The following is a 16,680-nucleotide window of genomic DNA, read 5'->3' as shown; positions in this document are numbered from 1 at the left end:
TTTTTTTTTTTGTTTTGTGAATTGATTAGAACTTAAATATTCGAAAAATATTATTTTATTTTACATTGAGATGCATTGCCTATGCCCAGCAGTGGGACATATACATAAATTGTATAGGCTATTTATTTTACAACACCATTGATATTACATATTTGTACAACACCAATAACTTATAAAACAAGGTAATATAACTGCAAGCTGGCTGTTTGAAATAATCATGAAAAATATTTTAGTTGAGTACATAGTCTGCTATGTTACAAGTTATATTTCTTACTCTAAGAATTTAATAATATAAAATAATTTTGGCTTAAACATCACAAAAATGTTACGATTTTGTATAACAATATTAATAATATAAAGATAAAATAAATGCTTAAAAATTGTACTTAAGATTACTATTTTGTAAGTACTTTTAAATTGTGACTTATATGATCCCATGGTTTCAATCTCCAGCCTACGTAACAAATATTATATTTATTTCTAAATGTAAAGAAAGAAGCAACTGGCCATAAGGCCAGGTTTCCACTGACGCGGAAATGGACGGAGAAAAGCGGAGATGTGCGGATTTGACCAATCACAGATTTCGAGAGAGCGAAAAAACGAAGATGCTCTGTCACTCTCTCCCTCACGGTGATTGGTTGATTCCTGCACATCTCCGCTCCTCTCCGCCCCGCTGGGCGGAGCTCCGCGTCAATGGAAACGCAGAATAAATACATTGTAAATGCTGATTACTTAACAGTATCATTCATTAAACTCAGTTATGTTTGCTAACTATTTCTTTATTTCTATGACGTATTTATTTGTTTTTCAAAGTTTCTTGTTTCCTCTCCTTCAAACCATCTCTCACAATTTTATGGAAGGACAGGATAGCACCAACAATGACCACCCTCAGAATGCCCATAGAGAATACTTGTAACAGAACTTGGCTTACATTGTCAATGGATCCACAGAAGAGTGTTGACATCATCTTACCGCTCAAGCCAAATACTGAGTAAGTTTTGCCATTCTGAAAAAAGTACAAATAAAAATTGCATTGTAGTACATATTAGTCAAGTTAGCAGAGCAACAAATCGTCGTTGCCAATTTAAAAGCTCTTATGTGACGCCCTCACCAAATTTCTTTTTTGTCAGGTCAAATAGTATTTTGCTCCTAAAACATTCAGTACAAATTTTTATGTATGTAAATATCAATTATTTTTAATATTTTTAACACACAGTCATACAAGAAAATTTCAGGTGGAAGTTATTTTTAATTTCTTTAAAATTGACCTGATTGCACATAATAGATTTTAAATTGGCAGCAACAAAATATTGATGAAATAATATAGTAGTTATAAACTATCAACCTATTTATTAAGAAAAATGTGAAGAGTAAAAATACTATTTTCCTCTATCATAAGATATCATGAGATTGATTAAGTGCCTCAATGCTGTAGACAAGCAACTATTTTCCTCCTATGCAATAATTATAATTATAGATCAATATTGTATACATGTGCAACTAAACTACTCAATAAAACAACTTTTTAAATATGTGGAGTCACACAATTAGTGTTATATTATTATTTTTGACTGTAACTAACTAAGTGCTACTTGCAATTTAAATAATTAAACTTGTGTTTGTTCCAACAGTTCATATTTCATTCGACTTTGGATACCAAAGGACACAAAACATACAAATCTTACCATCGAGTCATGCACTATTTTCTTTCCAACCTCTTCAGGGGAAAATAGGCCAGCTGAGCCTGAAATGAGTTTGGTTTCCTTTGGTTTAGTCAACTCTTCATTCTTGAAGCCAGGTGTGTCCGTGTCTGGAGGGAAGGCCAGAGTTAGGCGCACTCCAGTGCCTACTAGCTCCATGAAAACAGACTCTGCTAATCCACGGACTGCCCATTTTGCAGCACTATATGCACTGTAGCCATATATTCCTGAAATTCCATAACATAACATAAACTCACAACTATGTCCCAATTGGCATAGTCCGAGGACATGAAATTATAGAACAATTATATTACTTGTAAAACTACAAATATGATTGTTAAGATATTCACATAAGATAATGATTATTCATTTTTGTATCTGTTTGGTAATTAGCAATGTTATAATATGTTCCTTTGAAAAAACACAAATGTACCTATTTATCCTTGAATAGCAGAACATGTCTGCCATATTAAGTAATAATACACATCCTATTACTCAGTTTGTGTTTAGCCATTTTCCTTATGACTTTGGATCCAATTTCCTTATTGTTAGAACACAATACAGGGAAACATACATTCCTAACTTCCTAACTGTAGTGGTATATAGTTAGATGCCTATGATAGCAACCTGATGTAAGCTCATGATGCATTCCTCCATGATGATCTATTAAATGTTTCACTAAACAGCTTTTGTCAATCATGCCCTATTAATTTTTAAGTACCTATTAAACCTATTATATTAAAGAACTTGCTCAAAATCTCACCTAATAAGGCAGCTTCAGAGGAGACGAAGACAATCAAGCCCTCCTCTCTTTCCTTCATACCCGGCAAGACGTAACGGGTCGGATAGGCAGTTCCAAAGTAGTTCAGATCAACCATCTGCTTTATGTCCTCCACTTTCATATTCTCGAACTGCCCACAAATACAGTTGCCAGCGCAGTTGATGAGCATGAAGATGGGGCCGACATCTACTTCCAACTTGGATAAACATTTCTCTATTGCATCGTAATTTGACGTCACATCCAAGGTTACATACTGGATCTTCTGGTCTTTTACAGCGTGTGATGATATTTCACTAACGGCATCCTTCAGTTTCTGCACGTCCCTACCTATGACCGTGACGTGAGCACCAAGTTTAGCTGCTTCGATAGCCGAGGCTTTGCCGATTCCACTGGATCCACCGGTAACCACTACGTGTCTCTGTTTCAGATCTTTATACAATACTTTCTCATCCAATGAATAATGTAATAGTAATAGGAGACCGCATATTACGGCTATTACAACTAAAAATAGCCACATCGTAAACGGTAAATTATTTCGGAAACTTAACAGAACCTCAACAACTTACAATAATGACTGTAATGACGTTTCTCAATCACGTCACTTGATTTTTGAAATTGCCGGTTCCACCCGAAGCACCTCTGACAATTACCTTATTTTTGTATCTCTTTTTGTCTTACGTAGAAAGCTTAAAGATAGAAAGAATAAAAAAAATTGCCATAGATAATCAAACGTACCATAGTCCGAATGTTCTACTTTGTGTCTTTGTCGGTATTTTTCATGTATTTTTGTATAGCGCTATATCGCTTCTTTGTGCTTCTTTGTAGAAATACCTGTAGCCACCACCCCTTCACAAGCAAAATGTTCGTGACACTAAGGAAAAAAGTCATGCGCGTGCGTGACATTTATGGAATTGCAATTAAAAAATAAAATGTCAAGAAAATGGCCGAATGACATACGACCAACATTATACGACATTCGATTTGTGTTGTGTGTGAACTTACTTTATTTTGATTACTTCCTCTTTTCATTACTAAAAAGATACAATTAATGTTTAATAATTTAATCAATACTTTTAATTATTCAGTAAGCTCCTGACATTTTTAAAGTCGACACAAACTTTGTTGGTGCATTAGTTCTGTAAGAGTTCTATACTATAGGTATTGTTTTCTGTGATAAAAAATGAATATTGAGACGAATAGGCTAAGTACGTTTACGAATTGGCCTCCGTCAGCTCCCGTGGATCCTATACGGATTGCGAAAGCCGGTTTCTTTTACACGGGAGAAGGAACAGAGGTGCAGTGTTTTAGTTGTGGTGGGAAAATATCTCGGTGGAACTACGGAGACCAGGTGATGTGGAGACATCGGCATTTGGAGCCGAACTGCGCGTTTGTGGTGAACCCGCAGCTGTCCGGGAACGTGCCGCTGGTGCTGGGCAGAGAGTGCCCTACGACCACAGCATCTACTGAAATGCCGCCTGGCCGTCAGGTGCGCCCGGACTCTACCGATGGCGAACACTACGGTCTCACTGAGGAAGATGAGGCGTACAAAAGTGATGCTTTACGTCTACTATCTTTCATAAATTGGGATGTGAGTTCATACATGTCTAAATATTTGTTAGGGAAACTCCCTCTAAATTAACATAATTTCTAAGCAAATGATTCATTAAATATTATTAGAAATTTGTCTACCAACTATAATGTGTTTTGAATAATAAAGAAAAGAATGCCATTAACATTGTTTATAGACACATATCCAATTTAATTTAGAAACTTGTAAAAAAATATTTGTTGTTATAAATGAAAGTAAACCTATACCTATTCACCTTCAGTCTAATAACTAAATCATTTCAACTGAAGGAATATTTAAGTATGTAGCATTGCTTTCTCTTCAATAGTTTTTGTAATATTCTATAAATTAAATATTACACATAAATTGATTGATGAATGTGGTGGAAGCAAGAGAAATTTCAGTCTCTGTTTATAGAAAATAAGAATAAATAGGCTAGAAATTAGGGTGAGTTTATTAATTTTTAAGAACTTTACATTGCTTAAAAAAGTATAATATTATAATTTTAATGACATTATTTATAGGATACTTCTGTGTCCCGTGAGGCACTGGTGAATGCAGGGTTCTACCACGCTGGAGAGGGGAGGGTCCGCTGTGCATGGTGTGGTGGACAACTACCAGTGTTGAGAAACCTGGGCTCCATAGGATGTCCACTCGAAATGCACAGAATGTAAGATGACTAACCTATTGTGCAAGATTATTTTTCACTTTAGACCAATAAAATTTCTTTTTCCAATGGCTACACCTTGTGCAATTGGATGTGTGACCATAAGTAGTTCCCTTATGTAGCTTGTTAAGGTCTTTTCAATTTACATGTAGTATTTGCTTTGCAATATAGTACACATAGTTTGTATGGTTGTTCTCTAAAGGAATAATATTTACGATTCCGTAATTTATCTGTCTTTAAAATCTTTTTTATCTACATGTAGTGGTTGTTTCTTATCATCCCATTTAATGTAATAATTACTCACTTAACACCTTGTGTATAAAAGTATTTGAAAGTCAAAGTTCAATCAAATTATAATTGAATTCAATTTTGCTTGGTTGTCAAATACTTTATAGGTAGGTTGTGTTGGTTGTGTTGTTGTTCGTATGTTGGCCATTATGTCTATTAAATTATGGTGAATGGGTTGTAAACTGTCATCTAAGAATTATTGGTCTCATTAGATTGTTATAATATATTATCCGTTCATTATCTATATCATAATATTTATTTTCAAACAGCAATGTTTTTTGATGAGGTTGGTAATTCACCTCACAACCCACACGATAGAAGAAGAAGAAGAAGAATGTTTTTTTTTTTTTCAAATTTAAAATTGCTGCTTTTTTCCTTATGATTTATAGTCTTGCCTATCTTTGATGATTTTTTAAATTATTATTAATTATTAGTTATATTAATAATCATGGCTTTTCTACTGGAAAATACAGTAGAATTTGTTGCCCATTTTGTTTTATCACTTTACATCAAAAATGGCAAAAATGAAGTTGGGAGTGTCATATACTTACCGCTTATTAACTTATAGAAAAAAATAATAAATATCAATCTGATAACAGTAAATTTTATTCCGTTTTCAGGTACTTCCCACTTTGCACACATGCGGCGAATTTGGAGGCGCAGCGTGAGAATATGGACAATATGAGTAGTCTATCGTCCCCTTCTTCCCCTCCATCATACACTCCACCCTTGCAGTCACCAGCCGACACCACCACTGTCAGCCGTCCTCAATCGTAAGTTTTGATTTTAAACAGTAGTTTTTTATTATAGTTTCAAAAGTAGATATCTATTTATAATATGAATATTATAATAAGAAATAGATGTGTAGTAAGTGAATCATGTTAATGGTGAATGTATTTGTATTTTTTTTATAGTGGATATTAGACCAATAAATTATGGGAAATGAAATTTAATTGCTGACTAGGTACTAATTTATTTATTATTTATTTATTATAGTACTTCAACAGCAGTACATACACAAACACACAATATAAAATACACATAGGAAAAGTTCCGGTATGCCTGCCAATTATGGACGCACACAACACTGATAATAAAAAGTATAAACTAAAGTTAGCTTAAAAAGAACAATAATTGAAAATAAAATTTAAAAAAGAAATAACATAAATCGTCTAATACAACACAACAACGTTATAATACTAATATAATCAATCTGGAATTAATAAAAATATTACATATTTGACTATAAATAGTAACAATGTTAAATGACATGTCCATAATAATTTAGGTATGCTTTTAAATAATGGAATTTAAATTGGGAATTATTAATTATTTGTTATACTAAATATCATATAATATCATATCACTAAGAATCTTATGCTACCAATACCATTGTGACAAATTTAGTCCTTGGCCTTAGTTCAATGAGCCATTCACTTGATATCAATATTTATTTAATTTATTTTTATCATTTGTTTACTATTGTAATGTACGTTCAACATTCTAATAATAGATTCGCTAACCTTCGTTGTTTGTCTGCTATGATTCCTATGTACATGTACACGTTTGATTTCAATGTTGCGCCTTTAAACGGAAAATAGGTATTATATCTCTAGTTCCTTCCTTCTTCAGAGTAATTCAAATCGAAATTCAATTAAGGGATTTCGTTTTATTATAGATAGCTAGCTTCGACTTTATCAAATCAAATTATTTGTATTCACATACATGTGATATAATATGTTGTTCCTTGTGTAAATAATAAATAAATCTTGTAAATTATCCTTAACATTTTACCATTCTGGCATGCAAAAATATATTTTTCTTAATATTGTGTCTTAATATTTATAAATAATTAAACATAAACTCACGCCTGTTTCCCACTGGGGTAAGCAGTGACTATAGAATTCCATTTGCTTCGATCCTGACACACTTCTTTTGCTTCCTCCACATTCATCAATCGCTTGAGTTTATGTATTTATGTAAGATTTATAAATAATTAAAATGTCAAAGTTAAAATAAAATTTGCAATATAGACAAACACAATACACACAGTCGATATAAATTACATAATGTTAAAATATAAAATAATATAATAAATACAAACAGGTCACAATTTTATTATAATAATACAATTTGTCACATAATCAGTAACATACGTAACTTCGTCACGTCCAACTACGCGTTTAAGTGTTCTAATTGACAGCTACGCGTTTAAGTGTTGTGTTGTGTTTATGACATAATAAAGAATAAGCTTAACAAATAATATAATCAATTCAAAATTAATTAATTTTTGAGATTTGTGCAAATTAGAAATGATCTGTCGTCTATTTAACAAACTTATTGACATAGTTTACATCAATAAAGATAACTCATAAAACAGAAAAAAATTGAATAATTATGTATTCATATTACATTTCATAGAACTATACATTGATTGATTTGGTCAATATTTTAATTTAGACCTGTAATCTTCATTTACTTGGGAGAGATGGATTGGAATCATTTTAATAAAACACTTTCTTGACCTCGTATGGAATGTGTTGATTCGTTCTGCTTCAATGGCAATTGGGCTGTTAGAAACTGTGTTGGGTGAATTATTGAAAATGCCTTTATTCGTGATTCCGATGGCGCAAGTGTTGGCTACGAATAAGTATCTAATTGATCATTCGATTCGATCGACAAAAAATAATTGCGCCATCATAATTACGAGTAGGTACCTTCAAAAATTCACCCAATAGTTTGAAATGGTCTAATCGCCATTGAATCGGAAAGCAAGTACGAACTAACGCTATTTTATGTCGGGCTATAAAAGTGATTACTTTGCTGTGCCCTGCCAGGGGCTTCTATGATACCACTGTACCATCTCTATGTACCACAAAGGGAATGCAATCCCGACTCGAGATCGAAATATCAATATGGCGAGATCCCAAAATTTTTGGGATCTCATTTAGTTCATGAATAAATGTAAAGATGGGTGAAAACGATGACTGCTTGTTTGTGATAGTGAGGTTAATTAAAACAAAATATTTTTTGAAATAAAATGCTTTATTCTTCAGTAACTAACTAAATAATTAAGTTTTCTTTGGAAATTAACATACTCAAAACAAAAAGTATAACTCAAGGAGATTCGCCCAATCCCGTGAATCTCTAATGGGATCTCGGCATATTGTGCTTCGGGATTGCATGCCCTAGTACCACATGGAAGTTTGGCTTTGCCAGTCACATTCGAGCGCACGAGAGAAGAGACTGAGGTCGCCGTTGTCGTTTACGACAAGGAGGACTATATACCACATGGAACGCAATAATATTTTTGTTTTGATGTGAATGTTATTAAAAGGATTCCGTGTACGGCGGTAGGTCCGGCGCGGCCCACAACGAGCGGCTGCTGTCGGCGGGCGCGACGTGGCGCTCGCTGGGCGTGGTGGGCGGCGGCGCGCGGCACCCGCAGCAGGCGGCGCTGGCCGCGCGCCTCGCCACCTTCGACCGCTGGCCCGCCGACCGCGCGCAGACGCCGCGGGGACTCGCCGAGGCCGGCTTCTTCTACACTGGCACTGATGACCAGGTGAGTGTTATGGTAGTGCCACTGGTCTAGCAGCTCACAATACAGATAACCACCTTTTTGTGCCCCTCTCTGTCTCCGACTATTTGTTCGCATTATTTGGAGTCATGCCATACAAATATATCTAACATGGTAACACTCCGCCCCGATCCAATTCGTAACGGGCGCCGAGCTATATTTACCTCACGCCTTTTGGGTCTTACTTTAGTCTAAATGACTTTAAGGCCTCAAACTGGATGATAGCGGTAGCGGCGCGGCGGCGGCGGTGCGGGGAGCGGCGCGTTTAAATGCTAAGATTTATATTGAAGTGTTCTCGATGGCAGCGGCGCGGGGAGCGGAGTACGAGCGGTGCGCTCTAGTCGAGCGGTGTCTCTGCGTTTGAAACTCGCCTTTTTGTTTCCTTTGTTCATTATAGGGGTTCAGATCTTCTTTTGCCCATAATAAATCGTACGAAACAAAAGAACTACAATCGAAAATGTGTTGTCGCCGTTTCGACATCGCGTTCATTTGAGACACAACTCTATACCGCCGCAACACCGCGCGATTTGGCCGCTGGCATCGAGAACGGAACAGCGGCCGCCGCGCCGCTCCCCGCGCCGCTATCGCCGCCGCGCCTCTCCCGCTGTCATCCAGTTTGAGCCCTAAGCCGCTAAGGAGTAAGAGAGCGCGCGCGGATTGTCTATCGCGCTCGCACTTCCTCCGTTAGGCGCGGTAAGAGATTTTGTATGGATTGTCGGAGTGTGCTCATGTTTTGTTGTCCCTGTCTATCGCCACTGAAGTCGCGTGGTATAGCGACTATAGTGTTGGGTGTATTATGGTCGACAGGTCCGCTGCTTCTACTGCGACGGTGGTCTGGGCAAGTGGGAGGCGGGCGACGCGCCGTGGACGGAGCACGCGCGCTGGTTCCCGCACTGCGGCTACGTGGCGCTCGTCAAGGGCCAGCAGTTCATCGACGCCTGCCGCACGCATACCGCCGTCAGTATTGCTTAAGTTCCAGGAAAGGAGAAAGATAAACTATTGATTAACATTGTGTCACAATAAAGCTCATGCCATACTTAACGCGACGGCGACACCGCAGTGTGACAGGTCAAATACCATAACTACTAACGTCGCTCTACCGCGGCGAAATACTAGACATGTGGCGAGAACTTTCATTCAATAGTCCCCGTCAGCAAATCTGAAAGTGTTTATAAAGTTAATATAATTAAAACACATAATAATTGTTATTATGTGTTTTAATAATGATAATAACCGCGTAAACTTAAAACAACGAATAAAGTTAATATAAGTCATTTAAATTCATTTACAGCCAACAACAGAAAGCAGGCCGGCGACTAGAAGACCAAATTCTCAAGTCAACTTCCCAGTCACAGAAGCTCAGGTACGACACAACCTATTAGCTACACCCCTTACTTATTTTAGGCAAAGAACTGTGTGATATTCTCCAAAATACATGTACACTTTACTCAATGCTTAATTATAGTGTGGTTGTACTTATTACTTGTGATACTAACTAGTTTGGCAACACTCAACTCCATAATGGTAATTCATAGAAGTATTATAACTCATGTTACAGCTTGCTAGATCATAAAGATTGTCTCTCGGATTGTCTTCATTTGTTTTTAATACATAACATAAATGATGTATATACGTCCTACTGCTGAGCACAGACTCAAACAAATGGGAGTGAGTATGGAGCATATTCCACCTTCTAGCACGTTATTCCACTGCGGGTCCATGGAGATGTTATGCCTTTTTTATAACCCGCCAAATTCGTGCTACGTAGTTTCGTTAGTGTTTGTTAACGTTGATATCATTCCCTTATAGTAAAAAAAAACTATGTAAGCGCCTGCGAAACGAAGTATCACATTCGGATGTGATTTTTCTTAACAAAACCTAGCACAGACAAACTAGTTTCTACCCAGGTAAAAAATTGTGGTCTGAATTTTTACCCGGAAAGAAAATGTTGGAACAAAATCGAATGGAAGATTTTATTTTTTAGAATTATAAATAAAAATAAAAAATAAAATAATTGTTTATTGTCATAGAAAAAGATCGACACAACATTGGGTACTACAGCTAGGACACACAAATGCTACAGAAGTATAACCCTGCTACCTGAATTAGGAGACCTGTATCTCAGGAAAAAAAATAGTTCTCAAGAACTCGTTAGATGGCGCTTAACCAACTACGCTACTGCGCCATTGCCAAAATGCCAATGATAGAGAAAAAAAAACTCATTTAATTTAATAAAAAAAATGATAGAGATTGATTTTCCTATTTCCATTCTTTCGGGATATTCTGATAACATTCAGTTTTCTTTCTTTGTTATTTGTTAATAAATTTTATAATCGAAACATAATAATTGTGAAAGATACGTTTTGTTTCATGATTTCAAAAAGAAAATCACAAATAATATAACGTTCCGTTCCTTGCAGTAACCTACAAAGTTCAGCGCCATCTATCCAGCAGATAGGATATAATTTAAAAAAATAAATAAAAAGAAATCCCTCATTGCTATTAAAGAAAATGACAAACGAATGTGATTTTTCAAAAAAGGCGCTTATGTGTTTTTTTTCTATAAAGCGTCGTTATTTGTTGCATGTTTCAGGTGGATGAATGTATGGAGAGTGAAGCGGCGTTGGCGGCGCTGGGGGCCGGGCTGGACGCGGCGCGAGTGCGTCGGGCGTTCGTACGGAGATTACGAGCTACCGGTATGTTATAGTGTTAAATATGTATGTTCATCATCATCATCAGCCCATTAACGTCCCCACTGCTGGGGCACGGGCCTTCCCTATGGATGGATAGGGAGAACGGGCCTTAAATCATCACGCGGGCCCAGTGCGGATTGATGGTTATTAACGACTGCTAATGCAACCGAGACCAACGGCTTAACGTGCCTTCTGAAGCACGGAGGAGCTCGAGATGAAAACTTTTTTTGTGGTCACCCATCCTTTGACCGGCCTTTGCGCAAGTTGCTTAACTTCAACAATCGCAGACCGAGCGCGTTAACCGCTGCGCCACCGAGCTCCTCTACAGCTATAATATGTATGTTATCTTATATTAACTACGGAATGTCTACTATTTCAGTGGCAGCGGAGGGACAATTTGTTCTTAAGGTCGATTTCTTCCACGAGATAACATATCATCATCATTACTTCCCTAGCATTATCCCGTTTTTCACAGGGTCCGCTTAATTAACCTGAAGATTTGACAGGTCCGGTTTTTTACAGAAGCGAATGCCTGCTCCGATATAACATATGTCCATAATTATTAAAATTCAAAGTAATTTATTCGGATTGATATAGAGGCCGATTACGCCTAACAAAATTTCATTTTAATCTGGCAACTCTAAAAATTTTTTCACTTGTATGTATATTCTTCACTTATGATGCGAAACATAGACAGAGCTTTAGAGCTACCAAAATAAAGTATATTAGATTTGTGTCAGTCAGAGCTACCATCATAATGAATTCAGCTGTAATTTACCAGAATAAGTTTGCATTTGCGGCACGCTGGGTGGTAAACAGTATAATATATTTGTGCTGTTTTTATGAAGGTCGGGGATGCAGTGAGTCAAAAAGAGTGTAAAATGAAAGGAAATGCGGAATGGAATGAGAATTTCGTAATTTAAAATGAACGGTCAGAACGAAAGACCAGTATGTGCAGAGTTTGTACTCTGCTACACATTCGACCACATGAACGTCTGTTTTTATTTCTACCCTTAAATAACCTCGATATAATTCATAATTCCAGGGCTGCCCTTCAGCTCGTCGGAGGCCCTGATCGACGCGGTGCTGGACGAACAGCTGAACGAGGAGGCGTGGAGCGTGTCGCCGCGCAGCCAGCGCCTCGCGAGGGATATCCTCGCTGAGACCTTGCGGGAGTTCGCACCCAGATCTGGGTAAGTAACATAACGTAACACGTAACATAACATAACGCGTCACATAACGTAAACTCAACTTAACATAACGTGTAACATAACATAACAGTATATAAACTTGAGATTATATGCCCAATTGGTGTCAATACACCCATGATGAACAAGAACTCGGCTACTCGCATTTCACCGATCTTTGTTTTTGATCTGATTCCCGGGAAACAGCTGCCTTTTATTGTGAGAACGGCGATTATTATAACAGAGATGCAGCACATCACCTAGTGCGAAAGAGACGAGAGGTCTCTGTCGTACTAAAAGTATATAGTTCTGTACGAAAAATACGAGTGATATGTCATTCTGAATACAGTATAATTTATTTCACGTGCGAATTAGGAATACCCACAAATCAATTCAAAGAATAATCCATCACTCATCGCTATAAGATCATTTTGTACCTGTATTCTTACAAATAAAGAACTTTGAACTTCACTTTTCAGAATAATCCCGTCACCGCAAGAAGACAGTTCGGATAGCAGAGTGTCTCCGTCGGAGAGTCCTTCACTATCCCCAATACCAGAAGCTCCTATAAGAACTCCTCCCACTCAGATCAATATAGAGCAACCAGACTCCAGTAGTAACACCTCAAATGATAGCAGAACTGAAGTGAAAGAAGAGGTGCCCGTGAAGAAACTGACGCTAGAAGAAGAAAATCGGCAGCTGAAAGAAGCTAGACTGTGTAAAGTGTGCATGGATAGTGAGGTGAGTGTTTACTTGTATTTTTATTTGTAAACAGTGCCGATTCGGGCAATTACCAACTTTATTTGACAGGACTAGAAATAGCTCTTATCTCTTTCTTGCACTTATTGGAAATAAAGGACGGCACTAGTTGAAGAACTGACCAACTCAAATTACGTTTTTTGTGCCCCTGAATATGCACCATTAACATGATGGACATTAGGGTAGTTTTCAACTAGTCAAATCAGTTACTTTTTACTAAACTTCAAAACACGATATTACTATGGAAATTGTATGAAAATGCAAACTGTGACGTCATAAAAAAACGTGACAAAATGTCGCACTTTTTATTGCGTTTTTCTTGATTTAAATTCATAAATAAGTTATATAGAAGAAAAGAAAATGTTTTCGTTAGTTTAAGATCTGTTTTTATTTAGTAATCAGAATTTCATAACTTATCTCGTACCTACCCGACCCATTTATATGGGTAAATCATCCGTCATATACGCTTCTTCATATCCGTCTCAGGATTTCGTATCAAAAGTAGCTGCTAGATGTCTTCTGATTACTTGTGATTCTGCCCGCACCTTTAGGTATTTCGGACGTTTGTTTACTTATTCATTTATGTGGGTATTCAATGAATTACATCTGTATAAACATATGGTCATTATGATTAAGTAGTGATTCATACATTTGTGTAATATTTCTGAATAATTCCTTGTAATGGCCTTATTTTGTAAATGATTCATTCGATAGACTTGAAATTTACTACACTTATTTGGTAAGTGCCTTCTTCCCTTTTGCAAAAGGAATAGACATTACTGCCATACAAATTAAGTGGGAGGGAACAGTGTATGAAAAGTCCTAATTGTATATGGGACCCTTTTTGCGACACCCCGACCCGTTGTAGTATATCTAACTACAACAATTTCTGATTACTGATTTTTGACTCCTGTCAAATTAAGTTAACATTAAGTTGGAAGTGGAATAGGCTAGTTTCCAACTTGTCAAACCAGTTAATTTTACTAAACGTCAAAACACAAAATTACTATGGCATTGGGTAGTGTAGGTTCAAAATAAATTATGAAATTCAGATATTTTAAATACATTTCTAAAACTAAAGAAAATTTCCTTCTTCTATTTAACTTATTTATGAATTTGAATCAAGAAAAACGTAATAATAAATCTGATATTTTATCACGTTTTTCTATAAAGTGATCTTTTTCATACAAATCCCATAGTAACTTGTGTTTTGACGTTTAGTAAAAAGTAACTGATTTGACTAGTTGGAAATTTGCCTATTTGTGTGAAAAAGCACACGTTATAAAATGTCAAACTTAACATTACGTTTTTCTTTATTAAAATTCATAAATAAGTTAAATAGAAAAAAGAAAATGTTTTAGATCTGTCTTTATTTAGTAATCAGAATTTCATAATGTATCTTGTACCTACCATAGTAGTATTATGGTCTTCTTCTATCGTGTGGGTTGATAGGTGGATTACCAACCCCATCAACCCTGGTGTCAGGGTTACTATTGAGCCGCCAAAGGCCCCTGACTTGACTTATATAACGACTACGTACTTAAATCAGTAAGTAGTAACTGGGACCATTGGCTTAACGTGTCTTCCGAAGCACGGATCGTCTTACTTTCGGACAATCAGGTGATCAGCCTGTAATGTCCTAACCAAACTAGGGACCACAAAGTAATTTTTGTGATATGTCCCCACCGGAAATCGAACCCGGGACCTCCGGATCGTGAGCCCAACGCTCAACCACTGGACCACGGTGGCAGTTATAGTATATAGTATTATGGTATGGCGTGGTGTAAGAGTGGCGTGTGCCGCAGGTGAGCGTGGTGTTCCTGCCGTGCGGGCACCTGGTGTCGTGCGGCGGCTGCGGCGCGGCGCTGGCGGCGTGCCCGCTGTGCCGCGCGCCCGTGCGGGCGCTCGTGCGCGCATACCTCGCCTGACGCACAGGTACGCGCCTCTTCTTCGTCTTCCCCTTCCTCTCTTTCCTTGTAACTTTCCTTCTATGATGTTTTTAATAAATTCGTCGTGTCTTATTAAGTGTCCAATCATCTTGCCTCTTCTGTCCTCAAAAATCCTATTATGTAATTCATAATATTCCATTCTTAAAAGTTTATAATATTATTTATAGATTGTCCTTATTCCAGAAATTGGAGACGTAGAATCGACGATGCGGGTCCAATTCGAGAAAATTCGTGGAAACACGCGGGACGTCACAGTACTGTTGCCGCCGCTAGTAGGTACTTTATATTATATGCTAACTAAATATACTCAGTATCTATGTGTATATAATATCTATCCTATTTATTCTACCCACACTTAGGCCTACATCAAATGTATGCTTGTCGGTGTTCGGACGAATCCATGAATCTTCTACTTAATGTTGTATTTGGATTGTATGCCGTTGATATTTTACTTAAAATGTACCGACAATACCAACACGATAACTATTACAAATGTCGAAGGTTTGTCGCGCCTTAACAATACTTAAAATATAAAAGTATTTCAAATTTTGTTTAATTTCTTAAAATAACTTTACTCTCTTCTCTTCTCAAATCGATCTTCCAAATTAACAAGGAATTAAAATATATTTAAAATGATTTTAATATATAAATTATTATACAAATTAAATAAATGAAGCAACAAGTGAAATTTGGCGATATTTCGAGTGTGTATGACTCGTGTTATGTATTAGCATATTGAATTTAGTTTATAATGAAAATCCCTAAAAATATGTGAAGAAAAATGAAATGTATTTGTGTCGATATTAAACTGAGGCCGCTTGACTCCTTTTATTTCGTAAAATAGTGTAGTCGCAACCATAAATATGTATTAATAGTAGTAGTGACATTCGCATTCATAAGTAATTGCATTATAAACGTATTTATGTATTACAATCTCTATAGTGCCTAGAAATTGTTGGTGAAAACGGGCAACGTGGAAAGCTTCAAATATGCGTTTTCATTTACATCTCCGCTCTGGTACTACTGTACCACAGCGGAGACTGGATGTATCTACTGATACAAAAACAGCGGAGGGATATATCTACTAATACAAAAGTGGAAGTTGGAGTTGGCTTCGATTATCGTGGCAAGTACTCGAGGTCCGTTCCTGAGTTTCGATCTATTTATGCACGAATTGTCATCCAAATCAGGTGAAACGGGTTATATGCGAAAAGGTACTGAAAAGTATCGGCGCTCGAAGGACGTACTATATGATCTTGACGACCCGCGTGTGGTTTCTTCTCGTCGCGGGCGAAGCCCGCGACGGGGAGACATTCACGGGGCGTAGCCCCTCTAATGTGGCGGCAGTCGCCGCCCGCAGAAACGGGCGTGGCACGGGGTTGGGACACGGCGGGCGAGAACGCCCCTCCGTGAGCCCGATGTTACATCCGAGGTGCCGCCAGCGAGGTCGAGCCCACCGGGTGGTTCCCCGTTGGGGGAGGCCCAGTGAGCGCCCGTCAGCTGGCGGTGGTG

At 37.3% G+C, this 16,680-nt stretch overlaps 2 protein-coding genes across 2 annotated transcripts; one reads left to right on the top strand and one right to left on the bottom strand.

Moving 5' to 3' along the window:
• Nucleotides 1-39: 39 nt before the first annotated feature.
• Nucleotides 40-3,084, bottom strand: LOC126371300 (3-ketodihydrosphingosine reductase). The gene is made up of 3 exons (XM_050016605.1): nt 2,464-3,084; nt 1,686-1,927; nt 40-1,006 (listed from the first exon to the last, which is right to left on the bottom strand). The coding sequence occupies exons 1-3, from the start codon at nt 2,996-2,998 to the stop codon at nt 797-799; spliced, it is 987 nt and encodes a 328-aa protein (XP_049872562.1). The 5' UTR covers nt 2,999-3,084; the 3' UTR covers nt 40-796.
• A 326-nt stretch (nt 3,085-3,410) lies between these two features.
• LOC126371233 (death-associated inhibitor of apoptosis 2) lies at nt 3,411-16,430 on the top strand. The gene is made up of 11 exons (XM_050016500.1): nt 3,411-4,069; nt 4,573-4,718; nt 5,624-5,776; nt 8,361-8,565; nt 9,388-9,537; nt 9,872-9,943; nt 11,174-11,276; nt 12,319-12,466; nt 12,940-13,201; nt 15,025-15,154; nt 15,352-16,430. The coding sequence occupies exons 1-10, from the start codon at nt 3,662-3,664 to the stop codon at nt 15,145-15,147; spliced, it is 1,770 nt and encodes a 589-aa protein (XP_049872457.1). The 5' UTR covers nt 3,411-3,661; the 3' UTR covers nt 15,148-15,154; nt 15,352-16,430.
• The last annotated feature ends 250 nt before the right edge of the window (nt 16,431-16,680 follow it).

This window comes from Pectinophora gossypiella, chromosome 12 (genome assembly GCF_024362695.1).
Source record: "Pectinophora gossypiella chromosome 12, ilPecGoss1.1, whole genome shotgun sequence".
NCBI classification, from domain to species: Eukaryota; Metazoa; Arthropoda; class Insecta; order Lepidoptera; family Gelechiidae; genus Pectinophora; species Pectinophora gossypiella.
The sequence above is the reverse complement of the archived record's forward strand: the minus strand, read 5'-3'. Positions and strand labels throughout refer to the sequence as shown.

Bases quoted from the DNA above. Each gene is read 5' to 3' on its own strand.
- LOC126371300 (XM_050016605.1), bottom strand. From the start codon at position 2,998: ATGTGGCTATTTTTAGTTGTAATAGCCGTAATATGCGGTCTCCTATTA. The intron at 1,928-2,463 runs GTGAGATTTTGA...ATGGAATTTCAG, and splicing joins CTCTGAAGCTGCCTTATTAG to GAATATATGGCTACAGTGCA. The intron at 1,007-1,685 runs GTAAGATTTGTA...TACTTTTTTCAG, and splicing joins AAATAGTGCATGACTCGATG to AATGGCAAAACTTACTCAGT.
- LOC126371233 (XM_050016500.1), top strand. From the start codon at position 3,662: ATGAATATTGAGACGAATAGGCTAAGTACGTTTACGAATTGGCCTCCG. The intron at 8,566-9,387 runs GTGAGTGTTATG...TATGGTCGACAG, and splicing joins ACACTGGCACTGATGACCAG to GTCCGCTGCTTCTACTGCGA. The intron at 11,277-12,318 runs GTATGTTATAGT...TCATAATTCCAG, and splicing joins ACGGAGATTACGAGCTACCG to GGCTGCCCTTCAGCTCGTCG.